Consider the following 27,923-nt stretch of genomic DNA (forward strand, 5'->3'; position numbering starts at 1 on the left):
GAATATCCTCCACAGACATGAAAACATTTCCACTATAAGGAAAAAAGGGACACTTGCTATAATAAAGCACTCCGTTAACCTGAGAACATCAATTCATGATGCTGTCTGTGTAAGCAGTGAACTTTTAGGCCAGGGGTTATGGTTGAGAAGGAAAAAAAGGACACATAAGGTTCTGAGGATTTCAGCAAGCTTTGCACTAAACCACACTTGCAATAGGAACCATAAGAGCTGCTCGATCAACCAATCATTTGATCACATTGGTCAATTATCATATCACTTTAAATGTATTCTGTATTTGACATAATCTTGAAGTAATGAAAGCTAGACAAGGTCCATGTAGAATGAGATAACCTGAAAAAAGAGGTAATCCGGCAGAGAAGTTTGAAAAATCTGTTCATTTCTGTTATCAGTGTTTGCTGGACTGTGTGTGGTATATAAGAGGCCCAGTTGTCTGGGAACCCATCAGTCCCACTGTTGTCTGACAAGTGTTGTCTGACCTTCTGCTGCTTCTGTGCATTCCCCACTCGTAGTGGTTAGACAGCTTGCTTGGAATTGAGACTACTCTATAATGACGGCACTGCTTGTTGAAAAGCACAAAACGTAGTAATCATAAAACTTTTAAGCTGGCCCCTTTTTCTGTGGACTCAGAGGCTGCTGCATTTCACAGTCTGAATCATATGTCTGTGTGAATAATGTAACCACACTGTACAGCTTGCTGCAGAATCATAATCAGGCTCTTGACGCTCTTAAGTAATCAAAACAAGAACATTTCTCAGAAGTGAAGGTTCCAATTAAGTTATAGCCATTACACAAGTCTACTTTTTAACTACATAGCAGTTGGGATGTAAAACAACTTCCCTGATTGTGTTTCAAGTATCCCCCCACCCCCCCCCCCCCACCCCCCTTTTTTTTTTTTTTTTGGACAGTCTGTCTGCACGTTCACATGTTTGTAACACTTTATAATCCTGAACAAACCTAACCGGAGCCATGTACCTTGAAATACTCTCAAAACCTGGCTCGGGGGCAGGATGTCAAGCAGGAGGAAGATGCCCCCTGTCTTAAGTACTGTTCTCTCCTCAGGGGGTGAGAAGGACCTTGGCTATATTAAACCTTAGAGGGATTCTCAAGACACTCTGACCCCGCTGTGGCACTCACACTACTGCGATGGTTCACACACATGTGCTCCATTTCAGTGGAATGTCAGCAGTGGATATACTTTTTTAAGAATTCTAGACTATGCACAGCTCTGACACAGCTGTACAATTTTTTTTGTAAAGAGGGTCTTACGCAACGTGTTTGTGTGATCACAGTAGGTTTGAATTTGAACATGTGAACTTCAGTTGCTCCAACACGCCCTGCCTGTACATCTCTAGAAAGCACTGAAGGCTTGGAGCGAGCTGTCAGAGGACGAATGAGGTAATACCGTTACACCCTAACAAAAATCCACTGTCATGTGAATGGGAAAACAGAATACTACACTGCCTGAAGTGAATAGCAAACACATGGAAGTAGTGTGAAAGAAAAAAAAAACTGGTACCACTGGTGGTACAAATTAAGCACACTGGGCTCTTTAATCTTCATGAATGTCTGGAAATTGAGAAATTAGACATGTATGATAAGCATTGTTTATAAGGTGGTACAGTTTAACCTTACAGCTCCAACTTTCATTACGGTGTATTATTCATTTTACAAGACTAATTCATATATAAATGTTTATAGAAATAGGTATCGTCACATAATGGTAATTTGAGCTAAATGCTAACATCATTATACTAATAGGTTCACAATAAGAATGTTGCCATGGTGATGTAAAGCCAGTATAAAGACAGGAAATTCCATTTCCTTCGTTTTTCTTGTCAATAAGTAACTGTCAGTTACACAACTCTTGCTGATGACATCACTGTTGGCTCGATGTGTGGATTTAGAAGAAAATTACACTTGATCACAGAACAAGTGTATGCCAGCTGAGGCCATAACAAGTGGCCAGTATTCTCTCTGATGTATTTTGCTTTTAAAAGATCGCCTGTTTTCCATTAATCATTGTGCAACGCATCCTTCATCCTGAAAAACAAAAGCAGCCACAAACTTTGAACCCATCTCACTGTTCTTGCATTTATCTTGAGATATTGTGTAGCGTGGACATTAGCCTCAGATGTCCAATGATTGTACTCTGGGCGCTGGATGTATGGATTGTATTCTATATTAGATTTGTGTGTGTGAGAGAGCGAGAGACAGAGTGCACCGTAAACAGTCAACCATCCTGACTGATGAAGCAGATGGTAATCACAGTCTAGACAGAGAGGACAGAGAAGAAGTGGGCGAGGAGGAGATGGGCCTTGCTGTTAAATAACCACCCACAGGTACAACATGTCAGAGCCTTTTCAAAAGACTACACAGAAATCTGTGAAGCAAAAAGATGGCAGACAAATCCTCATGGTAGCTTTTAATGATGAACCAATAGCAAAGCTGAATATTAACATGTTGACTTAGAACTGCAGCAGGCTATGTTATTTTAGGTACTGATGATGGTTTGGGGAGCACTTCATAAGCTAATAGATGACAAAAAGCCATATGTTGTGGTGAAGGCTGTGAAAGACCCTCAGATGGTCAGTGTTTAACACGAGTGAGCTGTGGGAAGGAAAAAAAAAGTCTTTTTTGTTTCACTCCTATTATTCCGTAAGTGAGCTGGATTCTGTCAGGACTTGGTGGTGTGAGAGAAGGGAGGACCCAGATGCAGACTTCCAAAACAAAAGGTTTATTCCAAACGCAAAAAGCACAAAAGGCAAGAACAAAAGGCGCCGCTAAGCCGGATATCAAAAATACTAGAACTGTGAAAAAACAAAGCAAGACTATGGCAAAAACAAGACTATGATTAACAATACTGTGACTATAGTGGCAAAACCTTGCTTGACAAGCCGTGACTGAAGTGAGGATTTCACAAAGACTATGAGTGAACCTGGAAACTAAATACTGTAGGGAAGTGATTCGTGATGAGGTGCAGCTGTGGAACAGATGACAAGAAACCTAGAAACATAAGAACCTGAAAACATAACAAAGAACCTGAAAACAAGAATAATCAAAACACAGAACGTGACAGATTCTCACCCTCTTAACAATCGATAAAACTTATCTCACTCTGCTGACACAGTTTTAACTAAAGTTTTGAGACCACTGACCCACAGCCATTTAAATTCACAGCACAATCGTATTGACAGGCCGCTGAACATTCAAGGACACTGTAGAACTTATTATGTAAAGGAGCGAACTCTATCAATGCTGCTGGATAATCGCGGGCAGCAGGAAGGCTGACATCACAGTATCCTGGGTGGACTGATTTCACAGGGCGACGCAAAAAAATCTGTAACACTGCACAAAACCTAAGTACCTCACTGATTGTCAGCGACAAATGAACTTGATCAACTGAGCCATGGATTTGCTGCATGTGTGTGTTAAAATGAGATCTGAACCACAGAACATGTCACATGGTCTGATTGCAGGCGTGGTCAGCGATCCCGTTTTGATCATTTCTGACAGTTTAGAAAAGAGACACTGATGTAGCTCTTCACACGTCAGTGGTGATAATTTCATTTAGGAATCATGTGAGATGTGAATCACTTGGAAACATAAAGACATGTTTTATCATCAGTCAAGAGTTGACTGGCGTGATTGTGCCCTCTAGTGTAAGAGATGTATCCCTCAGTCCCAATCTATGACACAGTAACTGATAAAAATGGTAGAAATATTATCATTATCATTATATTGTAGTTCCACTGTAATCTCCTGAGTAGTACATACAGATATTATGTCAAAGCTGAATGTGCAAATGAAATGTAAATGATTGTTTGTTGCAGTTTTTTGTTAGTCTTGTTGCATTCTTAGATTATGCACAATGTAGGGATAAAAAATCCTTAATTATTTCACATAATGAGGATATTCCTCATGCTTGCCCTGAGACATTATGTTTAATTCAGACAAGTGACGATTAGAAACAACAAGGATAAAGTGTTTCGGTGTGTTGGGTGTTGAGTCACTGTGCGCTGTCACTACTGGGGTGTGGAGCTCCATGATGGTGGCGAGTACTATTGAACACGTTGGTCCAAAAGCTCTCATATGAGTTCAGTTTGGTCAAAATCTGTCAACTCACATAATTTCACCAATTCATCATAGGATCAAGGTGATCTCACAGAAAGAAAGAAAAAACTACACTGAGATGCAGTGACCCTTCCCATTAAAGAGGACATAAACCATACCAGCACATACCAGAGCCAACAGATCCACCTATTGTATGGATTAAGGTTTTGTCCACAATTCGTCCATTTGCACATGGATGGTACAAGCATGGATGACATTAAATCATATTCAGTTTGCCAGTAATGGAAAAAGATTTGTTGCCTTTTTGTTGCTCCTGCCCATGTAACCACATTGTTTGGCGGCCTCGTGAAGGTGGAAATATGCCAGGCCAGATGACATGACTCAAATACGTGAATGACGTCCCCAGAATTCATTAAAAAAGTCCAGTTGCTGAACCTGGACAAACACTGCTTTGCGGTGCACGGTGACAAACATGATATAGGCTGACTAAAGGCACACAACAAACTAAACTAGCTCTAATCCACACACCCAAGAAAATCTGGCAAACACTGGAAACCGTTACTGTGCCGTGACGGAGTCACTCAGCGTCTGACTCGTTGTCAGAGTCACAGCGCCACCTGGTGGATTTGTTAACGACGAACGCATTCTGTATTTCACAATAAAAATATATTATAAAAAAAAACCTAAAAAACAAAAGCAGGCAAATTGTTTTTTTTAGTTTTTTTTTCACATGAAATACATTATTGGCACAATCCTAACGCGGGGTTATCCGAAAATGACCATTTTAGAAATGAGAATCGTGTAAAGGGATTTGGGTCGTGTAAAAGCCGCGTTTTCAACGTTGTCAAGGCTTTTCCAAGCACCGGCATTTATCAGCAGAGGGTACGTACATTTTATGGTTAATTCCACTTAAGTCAGTCACATTACGCTTTACTCGTGGCGTTGAGGAGGAGCTCAGTTGTTTATTCATTCACGTCAGCCCCTTTTCCCTTCCCTTCCCTCCTTCCTGCTACACACAACGGGGACCCACCGTTAACTGTTTTTCCCATTTTAGTAATAACCACAGTCACGTCGCCACCATAAACCGATTTTGGAATCAGGTAAGTTGTGCTTTTTCCTCCTTTCTCCTCTTTTTTTTTTGTGCGCGGGGGGCGGTGTATTTGTGCATATGTGGTTGCCGGAGCGTTGACTTGTCCGGCGAGGCGGAGGAGGAGTGTTTCAACCGTAACTTATCAAATTCCTCCTGACCGGGATACAAAATGTATGCGCGATTTATGCAGCAATTGTACGCTCCGGACAGCCGTCCTTCGGTGCCGCTTCCCTCGACGTCGAACACAAACGCGCGATGTAGGTCAGCAACTACAGTCAAAATGTCGTCTTTTCTTTTCTTCTTCTTTTTTTTTTTTTTTTACTTCCACATTCTCTCGTGCCACAAACAGATGGCGTCGAGAGGGGGATGGAGAGAATGGGGGGGGAAAAGAGACGCATGAAGGGGTAGGGGCGACACCAGGGCTACGTTAGCCCATCAGATGCACATTTCCACCTCCTCATGCCGAGACACCAAGAGGCTGAGGTGTCTTTGGGGAGGCCTGTTTTGAAGAAAGTTTGTGATGTTAAGTTGTGGCGCATATCTCTTCAAATGTGCACTACAAGTTTTTATTTTCTTCTATTTTCGGTGGGAGGGGTTGATGCTGGTTTATTTTCAGCAAGCTAACGCATACACAATCCCAGTGGATACCGAGATAAAGCTGGTGTCTGACAGCTCTGGAGAACGTTGCATTCAGTCTGGTCCCACATTTAGGTGTTCGAGCAGAGCAGAGCAGAGCAGAGCAGAGCAGAGCTGGGGTTTGTTTCACACCGCAAAGCACCTGGAGGATGCACTGCAGCACATAACCTGTAGCCCAGGCTGCGTGGAGGACATCCTGCCACCAGCTGGCTGACTCTCAAGGCTGCCTGAGATCATTGATAGGCCATTCAGGTATTCTCCATTGCACTAATGAGGGCCGTGCCCCTCACCCTGGCTTGTCGGTGGAACTAGGGGGTCCTGTGTGGCTCACTGGGTTTGCATATGCTCCCGCACTGTCTCAGTGCAGCTTTATGTGCTGAAATGCAAAGGCAGAGTGAGTAATCACACTACTGACCCTTAGATACCTACCATGCAGTGCCTAATCAAGTAATGAGGATGGTGCACTGCATGCAGTAAGTCAGCTGCATACTGTGCATACCAGTTGGCAGCCCGGGGGCCCGTTGATGTGCTCTGATGCACTTCAGTGGCTGGCAGTAATTAAAAAGACATCCTCCCCTTGTGGTCTTAGGTCATTTGATTGATGGTTGCTTGGATGGAAATATTCAAATGACTCAGCAGTGTTTACTAAGGTATCACTGCCTTGCAGATCATAAGTGCTGCTGCAGAACTTACTGTTGTGTGTTTTTGAAAGTGACCCATTTCTGATGTCGGCCTAAACCAAGGAGTCTCCTGAAAACGATGCTTTTACTCGGTCGTTTCGGTCCTCAGAGGACCGGAGGGCGTCAACCGGTGCTGTGCATTGCACCCTCTTATAGTGTTTCTGTTGTGGTTTCCCAGGGAATCCCAAAGACTTCAAGAGTGTTTGAGCGATGTCAGCCTGATATTGTCAGACTGTGGACTTCTCTGCCTCTGTTGGCTCTTTATGTGCTTTGTTTTTTTGGTACTGATAAACTGTGGAGCGGTGGTGGAGGATGACCAGTCATGTCCACATCGCTCGCAGTGCTCTGCCTCCCTGAATGCAGTTAACAAGATCTTTAACTTGACCTTTTTCATGACACCTATCGCATCTATTTTTGTTGGATGGGCTCTCAAGCAAATATAAATGTTCTTATCAAACTTATCTTTTGGCCCGTACTGCTTTTTCGAGTCATTGAATGATTATCACGATAGGATTAGTCCCAAATGTGTTATTTTGCATGGCAGGATGGTGTTTTGATCCCACAACTATTATTGTCACAATAATCAAGATTAATAAGAAGCACTGTTTGAATTTTTTTAGTAATTGCAGATCATTTTCTATCTGTTGGATTCATGTCTTCAAGTTCAACTGCACAGTGAAAAAATGAATTTACCCAAGTGTGGATCAATAACATGTTATTACACTGCTGCTGCGACTACATAATCTGTATGCTGCTCAGGGAATCATGAGCCAGCCGTTCATGGATCATCGGCAGCATCAGGGCCAAACAGAGAGCGTATCCACAATATTCCCTAGATTAAATTAGAATAAGTAAAAAAAAAAACAATCATCCTGCCTGACTGAGAATTAGACACATCTATGAATTAAGATGAAATGGATATACGGCTGATTTACTCCCTCTATCCTTTACTAGGATGTGGGAATGTGGCCGTGGAAGAGGCTTTAGAATGGCTGCTGATGGTGTCAGCACATTGCAGCGCTTGGCTGTGCTGCAGGCAGGGTTAAAAAAAACAACAAAAAAACAAGAAAAAAAGGCTGATGTTTCTCAAAGCACAAAGGCCTAATGTGTGGTGCCTGTTGGATACAACCATGCTGAACGACCTCCAGCGTGCGCTGCCAGTTTGGATGTGCTGTGCAATGTGTGGGCACAAAGCTCAGACCATTCTGGATTTAAAGGAAGAAGGAAAAAAAAAAAGGCATTGTGATGTTGGTTTGTCAAAAATAAAACCAAATTAGTCCCTGAAGCACGCTGACAGTTTAATGTGCTAATTAATGTGCTATTTTGCATTGCATAACAGTTTGGGTACAGTTTTGGCGAGCTTCTGATGGAACGTTTTCGCAGTTTGTAACACGATCATTGCATTAATCTAACTGTTACGGCCGTGTGGGCGATAGTGAACCCGAACAGTAACGGCCTCCTCGACTGTTGTTATCACCAGGAACCTTTCCACGCGGTTCCATTCCTTGCGAGGAGTAGACACGTGTTTGTAGTCCCACTGTAGGCAAGTTGCGGTCTAGATTAACCCCAGACTCGTGGCCGGGGACACGTTTTTTTTTTCCTCACGCCAGAGGCATGGTTCACCAGATTGCAGTGTTAAGTCTGTTGGTTCAGCTTGAAACATCTCAACAACTATTGGGGTGGATTGCCATGGAACGGTTTAAAGACATTTAAGCAATCTCTGGAGGTTTCAGTCCTGCTGGCTTTCACCTGATTTCTCTCGTGCGTCTCTCAGGATCAGGAAAATGCAACTTTCTTGACACGTTTTTCTTCTCATCTTTTACCACAAAGCGGACAGGAGTAAGATTATCTTTTGACTTGGAAAATATTGGAAAATATCACAAATTGTTTGTGTCGAGGTTAAGTGTTTCAGCACAGATTGTTTCAGCCTGCCAGTTTACCCCAAACCTTCATAAAAGAGATTAGCAGTGTTACATATATATTTCCCAGCAGTTTATTCGGCTAACGTACACATTGCCAATTATTTTATGCCAAGAAAAAACATACCGAGAGTCAGTTCTTAGGTAGAAAAATGCCTGATTATTAGCTGAACACCAACAGGCCCATAATCATCAGTCTGTACCTACTATATATTCAGGAGGAGCCTTTTGCACTTAGGTCCCTGCAAGCTTCTCTTCAGTTAGCTAACTACCACTCTCCAGCATAATGCAGAGCAGTGGCCTACTTCATGCCCTCTTCAGTGTAATTTTAGCCATGTGTGCCCTAGTGTGCGCGCGTTGTGGCTATGTCTCTTAGTCCCACCCTGGCTTTGCTTCCCCGTCCTTTCACACCGTCCCTGCCTCTGTGTGTCTTTTGAGGAATATGAGTTAAATCATGACGTCATGCAGTGCTGTTTTTGCACTTCTTTTTTACAGTTTTACACATGATGCGTGTTTAGATTCACCATGTTTCTGTGGGATGATTGAGACACGCTTAAATTGAGGGGGTTGGGGGGGTGGGTGGAGGCATTATGCAGTGTCGGTCTGATTGCCGTGTTGTGGCCGAGGCATTAGTGCTGATAAGTAGCCTAAGATTGGGTGAAAGGTAGTTGTCCTGCAGGTCCAGATCAGCGAAGCGCAAATTTTTTCTTTGACATTGTTTCAGAGAATGTGAGGGCTGCTCTTTCCTTTGTTTTGTGGAAAGAGAAAAATTAGACTGATGCAAATTTTCTTGAGAATTGTTCCATCAGTGCAAATGTTAACTTGGGGTATGTATGGTGTAGTGTGCCAGACTATTAGGCAGGAATAGATGTGTAACGAGTCCTGTTACCATCCACCTCAACCCGTCTTAGTGATGATGTGCAGGTTCTACAGCTATGCAGTCAGGTGCCAGTGCAGTTCAGATGAATCAAACATTTAATAGAAATGCTTTAAGGAGTATGATTGCCTATCATGTCACAAAGGTCTCTTAAATTTGAGGCAAAATTTTCCAGATTAGATTTTGAAAAATGATCTGCGTCAAACGTAAGTATGCACATTTAGCTGTTAGCCGTTTCTGTTTAAAAGGGGCTCATTTACGTGCAGACACCTCCTCTCTCTGATGTTTTTGATGCTGAAGAAAAGCTGAGGTACTTGGACTCTCGGGAACACGTGTCCTCCGTTATGTCTTGGCAGATTTATGGAGGTTTTTTTGAGCCGGACATCAGACATAATGGCATCCTTAGATGGTGAAGATCACACTGAAATGGTGTGTCCTGTGTCAATTATCCATCACCAGAAAGGCATTCTATCAGCCCCGGATTCAATCTGTTCTGTGAGTAGTGATCCTAGAAATACAGGGACCCTCGTATAAATCTCTCTTCAGTAATCAGAAGACCAAGGAGTCCTTAAAAAAAAAAAATCATATGACATCATTATGTTGGTCTGGGAGAGCTTTAGGAAGCAGATGCAGCCGAGACCACAGAACTGTTTAAAGATATTCAAACCAGGCTACTTTTCTCATCCCTCCTAAAAGCATGTGAAGTGCACTGATTTTTACAGGTGGAGTGGTTGCCTGGCAGAACATTTAATTTGAATAACGTATTTTCCGTTTTCTTGTACTTTTTACAAAGTTAATGTTGAATGCAAACCAAAATGATTCCCACATAAATCTCAAACCAATAGATGCTGTGATGTACAAATGTCCCAGTAACCCTAATCTCCAATATTAAAAGTCATGTAATGGTGCAAAAAGCATTCCTTATTTTTCTTCTCTATATTAAAAGCACCATCCAGATTTCCTTTCTCTACGTACCACCTTCACCTGAAGTGCCCTTGAGCGAGTCACTCGATCTCAGTCTGATCCCCGGAAGCGCTGTGGCGTAGCAGATCTCTGCCTGGTGAAGAACAAGGGAAGAGCATTTCCCTTCAAGGATTTTTGTTTTACTTCAGTTGCCCTGTTTTATGCGTTTTATGTGTCTGGGAGCGAGTACGGAAAGGTCACGACCACCATGCAGCGAATGCTTTAAAGGAAATCTGGGGAAGAGATGTTTGCTTAGGGGGAAAACGGCAACCAAGGAAGGATCGGGCTAATACTTGAGGAGAAAAGATAAGAAGGAAGGGATAAAAAAAAAAAAAGTGGGTAAAGGCCTGGAGAGAGAGAGAAAAAGGGGGTATCCATGGAAACGTGGGGAAAGAGTGATGTAGTTTGAAACTGCAACAGCCACCGAAGTGCTGGAACAAAATGGTAGGCCCACAGCAGCATTTAAAGGAGCAGCAGAGCTGACATTTATTGAGTCAGTTTAAGACTGTTTTTAGAGTTCCTCTTTAGGGCAACGTGCGAGTGTTTATCTTCAGAGCGATCTAGCTGCTTTCACTCACATTTAAGCAGGGAAAAAGATGAGAGTTTACAAGGAAACAGCGAATGCACCATGCGTTTGGGAATTTGGGACTTCATTCCCAATGCTCTGCGCTTCTTAAATGTATTACATTCTGCTTTTGTACTGCTCAGGTTACCTTAAAGCTGCAGTTGACACCTGCTGGGAGCTTTCATGGCATCTCCATACAAGGCAATGTAATGTGGCTTCAGATCAAAGCTTCAATGCAGTGCGTAGAGAGCTAGGAGTATTTTTTTTCTTATTTCTTGTGTTTTTCTTGAATCCAAGGAACCTTTTGGAGAAACTTGGAGAGCTTTCTGGGTCGCTGAACCACAGGTCAATTCAGTTTGGCCCGTTCCCAGTGGTGCACAACCCCTGCACTCAGTGCATTGATTCTGCTCTTTGAAATAGATGCAGTTTGGCAACCTGTGCCAGTGCTGCTGCTGTCGGCTGCATCCGTGTTCCCTGCATACTCCTAATTGCTGCGTAGTCCTTCTTTATGGGTTTGAACTGAAAATTCTGAGTCAAATATTTGATCAATGGTTCACAGCGCAATGTACTATATCGTTTCTTTTTTAATGTTTTGGACTTCTAGAAACATCCAGTACAGCTTGTTTGCCATGTTCTCAGATGGGATGAGATCAGTTTATATCAATTATGCGCCCGATGAACGCGGTTGTTCACATAGAACCAAGAAGATGAGCTCAGACTGTGTCCCTATAATGGAACAAAATCTGATATGATTAATAAATTGCATTTTGGACGAGCTGGTTTAGAGTTTATGGAGCATGTACCGACACAGTGGCTTAGCAGTGACTAAGATAACTGGTTTATATGCAAAAAACCTTTTAAATGTCGAGCTTTATTCCACTTAACTATAAACTGTAACGGTTGACTTTGAATAATGTTGAGTTCAGGGAACAAAGAGTCTGTGGAAGCTTTAAAACGTAGAGCATACCTTCCGAACATATGGTCACTCTTACCATATGTTTGCAAAGCCACCTCCATTTTTACTCTTAATGAGTACTCAAACCATCCCAATGAGTTTTCAATCCATAATATCCTCACTGGTGTTTAAGGAGGAAACAGAAGCATGGCTGACACATCATCGTAGTGGTGATCTTGGAACATTTTCTTTATGATGTAAGGCCTAACCCTCTCTATACATATCATATTTTAAATATGATCATTCTGTGTTTGTTTGCACTTTTAGTGTCCTGTGTATGGATAAAATGACAAAACATGTCCAGTAGTCAAACTCTGACTGTGGGCTTATGTTACCTGAATTGAATACCTTCAGCGACTGGATGACTGAAAGTGTTTTTTAAGCAGAATGAGAAAGAAAGGCTATTGGATGTGTGTGAGCGGCGCAGCATCTGTCTTAAAATGATCTGACACTCACGCAGTCGGCATCAGTGTATCACTATACTTTTTTTTTTCATGCTAGTTTTTAATTTATAATTCATCGCTCAACTGAGCATGTCGGTTTACATTAGAATGAACTTTCTGCTGCCCTTCGGCGAACAAAGAGGGTAGATGTACTGTAATTCAGGGGTCCGTTTGGTGTCTTTTTTGTGACATAGGATGCAAAACAAAATTAAAGATCTCTTTATGCTGCAGCCAGAGGATGAGCTCGTTAACTACACAGAACTTCCTTTTCGTCTCGGTCCTTTTGTATCCTTCAGGCTCTGTGAGTGCTGCTGCTGATGATGATGATGATGATGATGATGGTGGTGGTGGTGGTTTTAAATGTCCGCTGCCCAGGCTTCATGTCTTGAGCTCCGTTGTGCTCCACGCCCCCATCCCAGTTTGTGATGTGTCCAGTTTCTGTTTCTAAAACCTCATTTATTCAAATTAGACACAGTTTCTCTTGTTTTATGTCCAATGCTCTTCTCATTGCCTTTGATGCTAATTGCAAAAACATTAAAACTACGAATATCTCCAGAAACTACAGCGGAAATGCTTTTTTTTTTTTCTTCTCATAACTCCAGAACTCACGTTGGCGTCATCAGATTGAAGTTTTCTGTAGAATCACGGCGATCCAGTTATAGTTGCGTGTATTTCCATGGTGGCATTTTAAATAGGAGCCGCTCACAGTTAATTTGGCTTTCTGCCGGTGGGGCCAGTATAACAAAGTCTGAGAGAGATATCTGTGAAATATGGGGCTGAACTCAGAGTTCACTCATAAGTCATCGAATCCATGTCAGAATTTGACTCGAGGATCTGTTTGGAGCCTGTGGCACATGGAGGAGGGAGGAGGGAGGAGGGAGGTCATCCCAGTTGCTATGTCATCTTCCATTCTCTTTCTTAAAGGTGTGTAGCCCTCAGAGGGCATTGTGCTTTTTATTTATTAGAAAAATAGGTGGAAGTAAAGCTGTAAATAACAGCATTGAGATAAAGAAAATCGATTCTATTGTCAACCTGCCATCTAACTTACTGAGCTTTGTGTCTGAGTCAACGCTATAGACAACTGCGAGTTTCTTTTGGCTGTATATTCATGTAAAAATGATCACTGAGAGGTTTTTTCCCTCTCATACGGCGTACAGCCCTTGTGCGGGTAACAAACCACACGAGTAGCACTGTGTATGTGCCGGTAGCTCATTCACCAGTCCCGTGTTGATGCTGACGGGTTGGCTTCTTATCCCAGGTTCAGCTGGCGCCGCCTGGTTCGAGTCCAGTCATTTCATTACCTCAATACAGATATTTTGTTGTTCATAAATGGGAAATAAATGATTATCAAATAAATCAGTTGTGTCAATCTAATCATTCTTGTTAATAAATGTCACTAGTCAAGTTGCTCCTGTGTGTATACGCTCAGCTAGGCTCAAGCTGGCCAATGAGCTCAAGGACACAGAAGAAGAAGTCGGTAACAGCAAAGGTCAAGCGATAGCGTGTACCTTTTTGTGGAAAAAGTCAAATGTAAGTGTATATTATTGCAGCTCCCGATGAAGCTGTTCTCATCCACATATTTTTCCAAAAATCTGTCCAAAATGATTTTATAACTCCAAAGGCTACTGACAGAAAATCGCCATTCAAGTAACTGGAAAAACAACATATGTTCAGTCCATTTGGCTTGATGTGCATCAATGGTGATCTCCACGATGGGCCCGCTCTTTACTATTTATTACTATTTATTTACTATTTATCATTATACTATCTATCATTCTGCTGATGAATGCAGTGCGATTTGGACAACCTCAAGCTAAGCCCTCGACTCGTGGTCCGCAGAGGAACCCGTCTTGATTTGACAACCCCTGGAATAAACCCATACCAGCGTTGTAGATCTGTGGAAACGGAAGATGAGCTGATATCTGAGGCCTGAGCAGTTGGGAAGATGTTTTAGGGATTATCAAGGGTGATGATGACTGATGCTGGTGATGTTATTGTGTTTGAAAAGACGGGACTTGTGGAGACCAACGGTACCGTTCTTCCCTTTCTCCTTTGGCTGCAGCCATGTTTATGAAACCACAGAACAGACTGAGAATGGTTTTGTGCTCTCTTCCTCCCTCACTTGCTCCCTTTTTTATGCCTCTCTCTGTTTTTCTCTCTCCAGCTCTCTTCCCTACCCCCTCTTTCTGGTCCTTTTCTCTCTCTCTCTCTCTTTCATTCTCCCTCCCTCCATGTTTCTGTCTTTTTTTTTCTCTCTTTCTTTTGCTCTGGGTTTCCATCAGGCCTCACCCCTCCCACTCCCCTCTTCTTCTCTTCCTCTCTCTCACGTTGCACACTGCCCCTCCCTCCCTCTGCCTCGCTCTCACGTCGCTCCCGTCTCATCTCTCTTTTTTTCTATCTTTTTTCTGTCTCGCTCTCACTCTACATCCTCCCCTCCCCCACTGCTGCCTCTCATTTTTCTCTCCCTCTCTTTCTCTCCTCCATTTCACTCGCTCGCTCACTCTCCCCCCTCCCATCCCCCTCTCTTTATCTCCTCCCCTCCCTCCCCTTCAATCCCTTTTTCATTCCATGCAATCATTTGTTCTCTCCCTCTTTCTCTCTCTCTCTGCTTCCTCTATTACGCCCCCATTTTGTCTTCTGCCATTTCCCTCTCTTTCCTTCTTTCCTCCATGTTCTCTCTATCTTGTTGTTTACTGCACTTCTCCCTGACATTTATGATACAAACTTTATTAAAAATCAGTTTTATGTATCTGAAAAAGACAAACCTGACAGGGGTTGAAACAAAATAAGAGCTGTATCTTCCACACAAAGCGTGTGGAACGGATATATTTATCCCATCCAGCTATGGTACCATTTTCAGCAGTCATTTACGTTAACTTAAAGATAATCGCCTGCTCCCTCGGGCACAAAGCGAGTGGTTTCTTTGTTTGCATGTATTCAACAAGTGGCTGACTTTGCTGGGCTACAACTCAACCACAAATAACACTCATGATCCTCAGGGAAGTGTAAGCTTGATGGGCCAGGTGACCTCACCTATCCCTTGGTATGTCTTTATTTGAGGCCACTGATTTTTAGCACTGTGTACTTTTCTCTACAATGTTTTCCACTGGAGATAGTTCTCCCCCAGGGTGGATGGGATCATCTTATTGTCATATTGGCTCTGCGTGAAACCATCCATCAAATTTCTATGCCTACTTAATCCAATTCAGGGTGGTGGGTCCCAGCCTTCAGTGGGTGAGAGGTGGGGTGCACCCCGAACAGGTTACCATGGTATTAGCCGCTGGATCTGATGCTTTCAAGTCAGCGAAGAGGTTAGGTTAATCAACATAGTTCTGCATTGTGGTGTATCTATGGAAGCTGAGCGTGGCGCTGTCTGCAGTGTTTTTGTTGTTGTCATGACAGTTGGGGAGGATCTGTCACAGTAAGTCAACACATGCATGTTTGCTCTCCTGAGTTTAGTAAATGTCTGCTCTAGAGAATAGACGGTGACGTCTGTGGGTATAGGTCATAGTTTGACCCACTTCAGCCAGTCGCTGCCCTTCTTCCCACTGTTTGTGGTCACTGGAGAACAAACTTTGCTAGGTCTGATTAGCAAAATGCATTAATCAGTAACAACATAGATAAGGTGACGACATTAATGACCCGTTAATGACCCATACTTACTTAACTCGTGATCTCGGAACGGTGACATAATAGTTTTCTTATTTTTCAAGCATAGCCTCTCTGAGGCACCCAACTTCAAAGACACATCTTGTTCAAAGAACACATTGTTTCTGACTATCAACTATCTGACATCAAGATTTTTATTTTTTTTTAATCCTTGATACAGATCCCCATAAGTTAAGATAAAGTATGTGCCAGTGCTTGCACTTTCCATGCCCTGCATATGCTCAGTACGTCAGTAGGTCTGCAGGTACGGTGCAGAGGATTCTCATTGATTTGTTATGGAAAAGCACTGGAATGCTGATTCAGACATGACACATTCAGATGAGGAGAAACCGGTAAAGTGTAAAAAAAAGAATTGCATACTGTGTATCCCTTTTTAGCAAGTCCTGGACCTGCACTACTTTCATATCTGAGTTGGTCAGACTTGAAAACCTCTACAGAGCCATTTTACTATGCCAACAGTCAACTAATAATTTGATCATTATAACTCCTTATAAGGGATGGAAATAAATAAAGGGACATTAATAATAAAAGGCTCTTTAATCCTAAACTGACACCTGGCAACATAGGATGCAGCAGAGGCACGGGGCCACAATGAGATTACATCACTTATATGGCATGAAATCCACCAGTCAGTCAGTCAGTTAGTTAGTTAGTCAGCTCCATCAAACGGCAGAACCTAATGTGAAAAAAAATGACGTTTGCTTTGGTCTCACCCAGCTGTTTTCATAAAGGTGAACGAAGACGATTATGCAAATACACGTGTCAGCAGATTTGTAAAGTGTGCGCATAGATAACAGCTTCTTTGTACAATAACAAAGAAGCTTACATCCGTGGTGTGACTGAGGTGGAACTAAAGTTGTAGCAGGTACCTTCGTAACATGTAAGCGTAATAAAATGAATAAATAAAAAAGTAGAGCCTTTTGATTCATCCATAATGTGTCCGGCTGGATGTATTTCACGTCTTTTGGCGTTTGAGTCGCTGTCAGTCACTGCTGCTCAGTATATCTGTTTAATTCAGCGAGAATTGGGCTTTGAAATAGATTATGTGTGATTTGCATCATTTGCTGTCTTTGTAACAGCTCACCAAGGTTTTTTTGGTTTTTTTAGCATGCACATCTAGATCTGTTTGGAAGGCGTCTTCTGATTATTTTTGCTTCTCATTTAGGTGTCATTTAATTTTGGCTAAAAATCTTGCTCATGTTTAATGCTCCCTGAGTCAGAACAGATGACTTGAGATAATTTAAACGTTGAGACCGTGAACAGGACTCGAGAGCAGAAGTTCCCCGGTTGAAACAGAAGTCACACCCCTTGGCATACCGTGTGGGGGCATTGGGGAATAATCTATTTAGTTTTGTTTTCATGGAAAAATGCATCTCTGTGACCAGGTCCGAAGATGCAGAAAGAAAGAAAGAAAGCTCATAGTGAACACTTGCAGTGATTTTCCTTGTCGTTGCATTTAAAACAGGGCTGAAGTCAGGCTGTCAGTGTTGCTCTTTGTCATGGGAGGACGTGTCATTGATGTGAAAGAAAGATTGTCCCTTTTATGGAGATGAATGTTGTGTGTGTGTGTGTGTGTGTGTGTGTGCAGTATGCTGTAGAAGGAACAAACCTTCCAAATTCCCCACTTTGGCTCACCCTCTCATTCATAATGTACACCAGCGTCAACTCTTCAGTTTTGCAGCTTCCAGTGACGCCATGCAGTGCCACATATGTTAGCCCAAGAGCTGAGACAAGTTGTTGAAAACTTGATTAGTTTCATTTACAAAATATAGCTTTTTTTTTTTCTCCCCACAATGTTGAAATTATTGTTGAGTCCAGATAATGTCAGACTTGGCCTTCATGGAAAAAGCAGGTCATTTTCAGGAGAATTCACATCATGAGTCTGCGCGCTGGTAACAATTTCTGTTTTCTTTTTTAAAAAAAAAGAGTTTCTTTCCCCCAAGTAAAAATATTGAGTTTGACATTTTATGTAAAACTTTGTTTGGTGAAAGTCTTCAGATTCTTCACTAACTAGAGGAAGCATTGATATTTGCAGTCCTCGACTAGCCTGACATTGAGTTTTAAGTCCTATTAGCACACATTATGCACGTTGGAGGCAAGTTGTCTCATTGACTTTAGGGCAAGGTGTCACATGTTACAGCTAAATACAGGCTCCAAAGAATACAGCACAATTTGGAAAAAATCATGTCACAATTTCGATTGTTTCAGGTAAAAAGGCAGAGAAAGACAGAGAGCTTCCATCTCTGCATCTGTGTTGCGTGGCTTTGGTGTATGAACCCCTTTTGTTTCTCCTGATCCATGATGCTCTCACATAATGCCAGGCCTTTATTTATAGGCCTGCTAGAACTGCAGTTGTAAATGTGAGTGTACTTCGTTGGTGTTGTGCATTGTTTATTGCAGTATTTGGGATTTAGTGAGCCTGGTTTCGTCATTGGCAGGCCATACATTGACCTTTTGTGGACTTCGGCAGCTATCTCTTCTCTCCACACATCCTTAATTCACTGGAGGGGCACCAGTCGTGAGATGGTTTGAGAAGAGATTAAAGTTCTTTACACTCCAACCTCGACATTTCCTAATGTGGCAATCAGCAGCTCAATTTGTCAGTGCATCTGTGATTGAGACGAGAGGTGTTTGATGCAACATGGAAGAAAGAGAAATATTTTTGTCTCATTCCTCCCTTCATCCATCGTCTATTTCTTCTTTTTCTTTTACCGCATTCTGCTCCCATCCCCCTCTGTCTCTTTCTCTCGTTCTGTCCTTCCCCTCCCCTCTCTTCTCCTCGATTATTCTTTCCATCCGCTCTCACCTCCCCTCACTCTCTCTTCCATTTGCTCATCTCCTTGTCAGTCACCTTCCATCTCTTTCTCTCTCTTCCCATCTCGGTCTTCGTCCTCCTCTCCCCCGTCTCACGCACTCGGATCCAAGTCTGTGCACAAAACAATCTTGCAACACTTTTTCTCACTCCTGAGCCTCACTTGATAAATGAGGGACAGATACAGGGAAACGAGATGCAGAGGGAAAGAGATGGATAGATAAAACACAGAAAAGGAGAGGAAGAAATAAAGATGAAGGATGACAGAGATGGAGGAGAGGAGGCTGAGTGAGTGAGGCTGGTGGCAGCCTGATGGATCCTGATGGACTGATATGATGTTGATTTAGTTTTTGCTGTTATTCGTGTACCTTTTTGCTACTTTGAGGTGACTTCGCCCATTTATCACCAGACAATCAAGAAGCCTTGTGCATCAGGGATGCATGAGCTGATGAGCCGTGTGTTTGTTTCTGAACCTGCTGGCCACATGCTCATTTGGCAGAGCAACATTTTGTGTTGTCTGCTTGTTTGTTTGCGTCTTCTGGCTGTGTGTGTGCTGGTGTGACCAGAGTCACTACTGAAGCTGTGCTGAGGAGGAAGAAGGAGGAGGAGGAGGATATTGTTAGCCCCGCCTCCTCCTCGTCGCTCACACATAAATAGGAGGCGGACGTAGCCTCTTCTCACTCAACACTCGCGCTGAAGAATGAGATCCTTAAAGCACCTGAAACCCCACAGCAGGAGGAGTGTGGTGAGTTGTCGTAGCATGTTGGAGTGGTGGATTACTGAGGTGTTGGGCAACATGGGTTTGATTCCAGTGAGGCTGAAAGATGGGTAGAGAACTGTGGTCAGTGATGCTTCCATTCTTTCCTGGTTTTCTTTGTTTGTAAAGTTGCTGTTAGTGTATTTCATATTTGTCCCAAATTAAGAACAGTCTCGGGCGTAAAACTCCTCATCACCTTCGTTCAAGCTGTTCTGAACTCTTCTTTAATGGCTCTCTTTTTCACACTTGTCTGTCTCACCTCACATTTTCATTTAGTCTGGCTTTCATTTTGGCATTTTCTTTTCTCCCTCTTTCTCCAGGTTACTCACTGCCTCTCCCTCCCTTCCCTCCTCCTCTCTGTCTCTACATATCTTTCTTTCTCTTTCTTGCACTTGCTCTCTTTTGCCCGCCGCCTCACACTCACCCTCTCACTCTTTTCACTCAGCCTTCCTGCCTTCCTCCTGCCCACCCCTTTTTCTTTTTCCTTCTCATCTCTCCTTCTCTCCCTCTACCTTTCATTTTCTCTTTTATTTCTTTCCTCCTCTCCTCTGCCCTTTTTCCCTTCCTAAGTCTCCAGCCTGCTCTAAGCCCTCTCTTCTTGCCTCCTTTATTTTCTCTGTTTTTGTCTCCTCTCCTGCTTTCCCATTCTGTTTTTTTCTTTTTTTTTTTAATCTTGCTCAGATTTCTTTTCTTGCACTTTGGTGTGTGTGGAGATCTCTCCTTCCCAACACACACAAAGCCATACATGGTTAGCACGGTGGATTAGGAAGCTGTCTTTCGTAGTTCCTGTGTTTCAGTCACCAGATCTCAGGGTTTGCTTCAGGCCAACCTTCCTTCAGTCTGACTACTTTCACTAGAGAGATTGATTTGGGAGTAGGTTCGTCTCTGCGGGGAGGAAATGTCTGGATTGCGCATCCTCTTCAGTGATGAAATAAATGGCACTTGAAAATCAAAATTTCTGTCTTTCTTCTTCTTGAAAATGAGAACAAAAACAGTGATCAGATGCTTTTCTTCTCTTATCGACTCATTTTTCATGAAGGATGCTCTCCTGGCTGTTGCCAAGTTATAACCTAAACTTTTCTGCCTTAATAGTGATTGGCTGTATGGTCCGATAAATGCTGATTTAATAAGAAAACTGTTATTGCTAATGATTATGTCTTTACAGTTAGATATATACTTTATTTGCTTTTACTTTCTTTAGATGCTCATAACTTGACTGATATCTGTGTGTTTGTGTCCCGTTTTTGTTCCAGGAGGAGGCGAGCCGGCGCCTGGGTAGATGTGAGCCCAAGGTAATGGCCAGGCTGGTGGACATAAGCACACAGACAGATCCTGTAGTTGTGCTGTCCTTGGCCCAGGCCGCCGTGCTAGGTCTCATCTCCCAGAATGAAGTGTTTGGAGCTACCATTGCACCCAACGGCTTCTACACCGGTGAACCCAAAGAGTCCCCTGCACCCCCAGTAGACGGAGTTGACTACGAGTACGCCGACCAGCTTATCGGAGCCAACGGAGATTACCTAGGAGACAACTTGGGAGAAGACGGTCAGATGCAACCCAGCTGCAGTCAGAGGAGGTGGCAACAGGGGCCGCCTCAACACCCGGACACAAAGATGGTTGTCCCCGATCGTCATGGCCTCCAGGGCGCGGACGTATCCTCGTCCCACGTGAAAGGGGAAGTGGTGACCTCTGGAATGTCCTCCTGTGTCCACATGCTGAACAATATGGCTCCCAGAGGTGGTTTAGTTCAGGTGGATCCAGCCACTCTCAGAGGCACCAACAAGAACTGCGCAGAGTGTGAGCGGGAAGTAACAAACCAGCAGCAAGCTAACACACACGTCCATCCTCCTCCACCCCAGGTGGTCCACAGAGGAGCAGAGCAGGGCCACAGAGGACTTCAGGGCCCACGTCCCATGGGAGGTCACGGTCGAGGCGGCCGAGAGGATGAAGAGGAAGTAGAACACCAGGGGAACACCATGATGAAGCCCACGCAGCAGGAGGAAGCCATCAGCAGCTACTTCCAGACCAGCGAAGTGGGCAGCTATGATTCGACAGAAATGGGCATGGGTACCGAGTACGAAGATGGCAGCCAAAACATGATGTGGACAGACGGGAGTGGCGGAGCACAGCACCAGCAACCTCCACATCCCCAGCCTCCCCGTCGTCATGGCGGTCGTAGAGTTGACCGGCTGGACATCAACATCCAGATTGATGAATCGTACTGCGTAGATGTTGGAGATGGTCTGAAGCGCTGGAAGTGCCGCATGTGTGATAAATCGTACACGTCCAAGTACAACCTGGTCACGCACATCCTGGGCCACAATGGCATCAAACCACATGCCTGTCCACATTGTGGGAAGCTCTTCAAGCAGCCCAGTCATCTCCAAACCCATCTGCTCACCCACCAAGGTACGCGGCCCCACAAGTGCACCGTCTGCAAGAAGGGCTTCACTCAGACCAGCCACCTGAAGCGCCACATGCTGCAGCACACTGACGTCAAGCCCTACAGCTGCCGCTTCTGCCGCCGCGGCTTCGCCTACCCCAGCGAACTGCGAGCGCACGAGGTGAAGCACGAGCGAGGGCGCTGCCATGTCTGCTCACAGTGCGGCATGGAGTTCCCCACCTATGCCCACCTCAAACGGCACCAGACCAGCCACCAAGGCCCCCACACCTTCCAGTGCACCGAGTGCAACAAGTCTTTCGCCTACCGTAGCCAACTCCAGAACCACCTCCTGAAGCACCAGAGCCCGAGGCCTTACACCTGCTCTCAGTGCGGCCTGGAGTTCGTACAGCTGCACCACTTACGTCAGCACTCGTTGACCCATAAGGTACTCCCTCCTGAACCTCCCGCTCCCACTCAGACTTCCTGACTGCTTTAATTACAGACACACTCTGAATGTTACCTGTGTACACCATTAGACTGAGGGACTCTTTCACTCACAGTGGAGCTCAGAGCTCAGACACAGACAGACACACATACACACAAAAAGGAGAGCTTTCTGATCCCTAAAGGGAGGCCGCATCTCTGTTGTACAAAGGCATTACCTCAGGTATTTGTCTGTCCTTTCCTCACTGATATCTGGTTGAAGTAGACCGGCAAGAACTCTTAGCCTGGCACTCCATAGACCAAGCAGCACTCAGATTAAGTGTTAATGGAGACTAAAAGTTAGATGTAAAAAGTCCCAACGGACAAGAAAAAAACTTTTGAATAAGTTTTTGTCAGTCTACTCCTCGCAGATCCGTGTGAGGAAATTGCTTGCAGTGACTCCGAGCACAGTTAATCACCTGTTCACTATTCCATAGAGCCGGCTCCAGGGTGTGTGTCCCGGGGACATCATCAAGAAAATTGAGTTCCCAGCTTTGAAAGGGGTTCGTCTATATTAACAATTCAGACCAGAGCTGTTTAAGATTCTAGAAATAGTCTGAATTCTCTGTGAAAATAGGTTCTAATTACCTGTCTTTTGCACATAATGATGCTTCTTTGCATAAATGCTTTGACCTCGTCATTCGAAAAGCCTCCTCTGCAATTTTAGTAGAGAAATGTCAAAAAAGAACAGAGCGGGAAGAAGCAGAATAGATTTTTTTTTTCTTTCTTCTGTTGAGTGATTAGTTTCCTCAAAGATTTCAATCTTCACAACACAGAGCGTCTTCTTGTACTCCTCAGTCCTCATCTAAGTGAAATGTCTGTAATTGGTCAGTTCCCCAGAGCTGTTCCGAACATATTCAGGTGAGGAAGAGAAACACGAAGAGCCCTTCATCTCTCAACCTGTGAACATAGCAATTTTAGTTTTAGCCATGAAGATTGATAAAGGAATAAAACATCAATGGATAGAAATGTTACTTTGTGACAAAGAGTTTGAAGGCCCGCTCGTCGTGATTCTGTTGGCGATGCATAGCGAGCTGTCAGTGTTCCCTTTAGTGGTTAGTGTTTATCCCTGCTGTCTGCTCACAGCTCCCCCTGGTGGACACAAGCAACACAACCCATTTGTTGTGGAGACGGTGGGCGGACAGACAGTCTGCCAAATTCGTTTTCTCAAACAAACACTCTCTCGTCAACTAGTGTTGTATATATTTGTCCCTCTCATTGACCCAGAATACACTCGGTCTATCCCAGACTTTGGTCAACTGTCTGAGCCGCTGAGTGGAGAGGATGAGGAAGCAGCACATTCATTTACACGACCTTAAAGGCCTTTTTCTTAAGCTGTCTGCCTCTCAATCTTTTTGTTTCCTGTGGCTTGAGGTTGGAAATGTTACAGGGGTAGAATGAAGATGGATGGAGATGGCTTTTCTCCTGCAATAAAGTAATCTCTTTTGCACACTTAAAATGGCTGCCATAGATTTTTGTAAAGCTAGACAAATGGGCACCATCTCTCTCAGACAGGATATGAATATAATTGTACCCCTGACATTGCGTGTCAAAACAGCAACTCTGTCTGTTAGATCGAACCTTTAAATACGCCCTTTGGTCAGAACGTTTTGCAGGAAGTTGCTTCTCACTTGCTGTTTTTGTGGGAGAAAATTAAACCAGAGGATGGTTTCAGATTTGAATATTGCATACTCTGGATTATTCTGATGTCCAGGAAGATTTAGAGATGCACGTTCTTGAGAAATAGGGCTTTTTTGTTATGCGCCGGCGCATTTAAATACATTTAAACTGTGATGCGCAACAGAAATAGGTTTATTATGTCTGGGTCTTAATGTCTGTGTCTACACCCTGGTTAATACCTTTTGTCACCTTCTGCTCTGTTGTACAAAAAGGACAAAATATGTCACAGTTGGCACAATTTCCTGAGGTCTTAATGAAACATGTGTGACATGCTTTAGTGAAAATACCACAGGATTAGAGTACTGCAGCCTCCCCTCTGAACCATGTATTTACACCTCTGTACATAACAGCTGGTTTTAGGGGGTGGAGTGAGGGACCACACCGTCTTCTGTCACATGGACTTTCTTAGATCAATTGTACAGCTTTGTGCTACCATTATAATGTGAAGTTTATCACAACATAACACTCAATAAATCCATAAGCATGTTATACGGTATGAGAGTTCATGCAGTACCTGTTCAGAGAGCAGGAACTACCACGCATCACCAAGGCTATATATAGAATAGAATAGAAACCAATAAAACACAGTTTTCTGCTTGTGTGTGTTGCCTGCACCAAATTCTAGATTTGTTTTCAGTCTGTGGAGTTGCTCAGCGAAGACACAAGTCCTCTATATGCATGTCTGGAGCTGCTGCCAGTCTCCTTAAGAGGCTTTTTAGGGGCAGAAACCACAGGACGTGTATCCAGGAAATGAGAGGGCTTTCTCTGGTGTCACAGGTGCAGGCAGCAGCACAATGCTGTAATGTCACATAGTGATGCCAAAGAATGACGGAAGAGAAGTCTAAACCACAAAATGGGGCATTCCGGGCAGTTCAGACTGGAGCCTATCTTAGCTGTAACTATATGCAGCCTGGCAAACATTTGCAGAAATCCTTTCTTAATCATTTCAAACTCATGTTCGCGCTCCGCAGGGGATGAAAGGCCACAAGTGTGAAGTGTGTTCCAGAGAGTTCACCCTGTCTGCCAACCTGAAGAGGCATATGCTCATCCACAACAGCGTCAGACCTTTCCAGTGTCACGTCTGCTTCAAGAGCTTCATCCAGAAGCAGACCCTGAAGACTCACATGATCGTACACCTGCCCGTGAAGCCGTTCAAATGCAAGGCGAGTATTTCAGCTCCCGAGTGGCAGCAGCGGGTGTCAAGAGTTCTGCTCATTTCAGTTGAGTGCGCCAGGATTATGTAAAGAGAAGGTAACAGCTGCATGATCCTGTGAGTTGCTTCCTGCTCCGACATCAGTGATTGTTGCACAAGTGGAATGAAAAGAAAGTCCCAGAACTGTTTTCACTTGCTACAACCTGCCAGCTAAGTCTGCAGGGTGCATGTTTAATGTTCATGTCATGAATGTCAACCTTTTAAGTTATCTTGTGTTTATTTTCATCAGGTATGTGGCAAGTCTTTCAACAGAATGTACAACCTGCTGGGCCACATGCACCTCCATGCTGGCAGTAAGCCCTTTAAGTGTCCTTACTGCACCAGTAAGTTCAACCTGAAGGGAAACCTCAGCAGGCACATGAAGGTCAAGCATGGGATGGACGTCTCACCAGAGGGACAAGGTGACGCCCGCTTTAATTCTATGAATATTAAGTAAAGGTTCCTTGACTGTGCATTCTGTCCCAGAGCGGCATCTCAGATGAGATTCATATTACTTAATATTGTTGGGTCAGGGGTTGTAAATGTTAGAAGTCATTTATTTGTTTGACATGTGTTGGACAAGTGCTGCATCGAGTCTAATCTAAGTCCGGTGTGACTGTTTTTAGTGTTGAATTACTTCTGGATGTTATATCAGGGCATTTTATTTTCAAAACTAACAATTTCTCAGGAGCTTGAAACTGGAATAAAATGCTAGTAGGACAACCGAGTTTTGGAAGGGTATTTATAACCTAATGTATTGATCTTTTCAGAAGTTCTTCCAGAAATGGAAAGCCAGGGGGAGTATGAAGGCCAGAACTTCAGTTTTACATCGCCAGACAGTATGGACAATGGCGGCTCCCAAAACCTCACTAAACTCACTACAGCAAACATGGACGACATGGAGGAGTATTACAATTTTGGGAAGGATACAAACAGCTACACTACACCATGAGTGTCAGTGGACCAGAGAAGATGCGTTTACTTCTTTCTTTTTCTTTTTCTTTCTTTTTTTCTTCTTTCCTTTTGAAGCCTGAAGGAAATTACAGAGTAGTTGCGGAGGCTTTGGGAGACTCTGGGAAAGTGGCTTTCTTTTAGTTTTGGCCTCCTTCCAGAACAAATGGATCTGACGACGATGATGGGAGGCCAGGAAGGAGGATCGCTTCAAAGGGGACGTTTCAACTCTGTTGCCTATTGCAGAGACGCTGAAACCGGTGACGCGGTCTGGAGCTCCTTTACAGGATTACTTCACTTACAGACTCAAAGACTCTTACTGATGGACAGTCAGATCTGTATGTTGTGTGTATGTATCAGTTATTTGAAGAAAAAAAAAAGACAAAGTTGCAGAGCCATCGGTTACATTTGATATGATAGAAGTTTATCGTTTGCCATCTTTTTTTCATTCACAACCTATGTATGCCCTTATATTTTTGACTCAAAGTGCCAGCTAGAGACATTTGCAACTAAGCTTCCACCTATTTACTCACTGTATATCGAAGTTTGGATACATAGTCACGACATATTCATAGGTTTGAATGCTCTCTCACAACAGGTCGTAACTGTAGTGAACCGTTGCTGCCCAGCTGTCCGTTTTTAAGTTGAAACGGGTTCAGCTTTCAATGCATTTGTGCTTTTTTTTTTTTGCACGGGGCATTCACCACCAAAGTTAGCTGCTGTCTCTGCTGTCAGTTCAAACCTGAAGATGAAATTGTTGGCATGTTAAAGCTCTGTCACTGTACAAATGATTCCGCTCCATGCTGTGTGTTAACCGCCATTTTTCTTCCACATTAGTGCTCTGTCCCGGGCAGTGAATGCACCGCTCTAGTTTTTTTTAATTACTGAGTGAACAATACAAAGCACTTTTTCATTGAAACCTTTCTTTTTCCCATGAAGGCTGTTTTCAGTAGGAGGGAATTAATTTGCCTCGAGGAGAAGAGCGGGGGGGGGGCAAGATTATAGAATCTAAAGCCCCATAATGGCAATATTATTAAACTCAAGCAGAGTTCTGTTCCCGTTAGGTTTTTGTAAATTGCAGATTACCTGATATAGATATTTCACAGTCGTCTGTCCATATACGAGTTGAAGAATGAGCAGTTTGTTTGGAGAATCAGAGGCTTAGGCTCTCTTTGTTAGTTGTTTCAGCACTCCTTAATCCAGGGCTGGGTTCACGTCACTTTTAATTCAGTGAAAAGAAGAAAAAAAGACATCGGAAATTACGATAAAAACTTATCTCTAGGCTAAGGAGATGAAAATCTATCATCTGTCAGTCCAGCTCAGTTTGATTTTGAAATGACTGAATTAAAAGTGGGCTGACGCTGGTCCTGCTTCTCAGATTCTGCGTTGGGGAAGAAATTCAGCTCCCCCTGTCCTGCCATGCAGGTCAGCCTTGATATGCACACTAAACCTGAAGAATGGTCGACTAGTTCTTTTTTGAGATGAGAAATATTAAACTGAGACCTCATGGAAATTGACCATGAATTATTTAATAAAGGTTCTCTAGTTTAAATGATGAATGTGTTCCTTTTAATCTGTCAGTGTGTCAGGGATTAATCCTTCAGCTACACCCGTGTTATGGCTCTTAGAATGCCACTGCTGGCCTGCCTGCCAGTCTTAGTCCATAATGAAACGTCAAAACTATTGGATGGATAATCGTGAAAATCATTGTTTCGGTGAATAAATGCCAGCGGATTTTTGATGTGCTCGCGTTTCCGTCAGGATGATGACGAATTCATA

General features: G+C 43.5%; 1 protein-coding gene across 2 annotated transcripts; it reads left to right on the top strand.

Moving 5' to 3' along the window:
* Positions 1-5,039: 5,039 nt before the first annotated feature.
* znf710b (zinc finger protein 710b) lies at positions 5,040-27,885 on the top strand. Of its 2 annotated transcripts, none has more exons than XM_072380272.1 (5): positions 5,040-5,192; positions 20,712-22,283; positions 24,973-25,164; positions 25,444-25,615; positions 25,964-27,885. In XM_072380272.1, the coding sequence occupies exons 2-5, from the start codon at positions 20,754-20,756 to the stop codon at positions 26,143-26,145; spliced, it is 2,076 nt and encodes a 691-aa protein (XP_072236373.1). In that variant the 5' UTR covers positions 5,040-5,192; positions 20,712-20,753; the 3' UTR covers positions 26,146-27,885. The 2 variants fall into 2 exon arrangements, with proteins under 2 accessions (XP_072236373.1, XP_072236372.1); XM_072380271.1 differs by lacking the exon at positions 5,040-5,192 and adding an exon at positions 19,066-19,446.
* Positions 27,886-27,923: the final 38 nt, after the last annotated feature.

Source organism: Leuresthes tenuis, unplaced genomic scaffold (assembly GCF_036924035.1).
Source record: "Leuresthes tenuis unplaced genomic scaffold, fLeuTen1.0.hap1 SCAF_2, whole genome shotgun sequence".
Lineage (NCBI taxonomy): Eukaryota > Metazoa > Chordata > Actinopteri > Atheriniformes > Atherinopsidae > Leuresthes > Leuresthes tenuis.

Bases quoted from the DNA above. Each gene is read 5' to 3' on its own strand.
- znf710b (XM_072380271.1), top strand. From the start codon at position 19,402: ATGAGATCCTTAAAGCACCTGAAACCCCACAGCAGGAGGAGTGTG. The intron at 25,165-25,443 runs GCGAGTATTTCA...TATTTTCATCAG, and splicing joins TGAAGCCGTTCAAATGCAAG to GTATGTGGCAAGTCTTTCAA. The intron at 25,616-25,963 runs GTGACGCCCGCT...TGATCTTTTCAG, and splicing joins CGTCTCACCAGAGGGACAAG to AAGTTCTTCCAGAAATGGAA.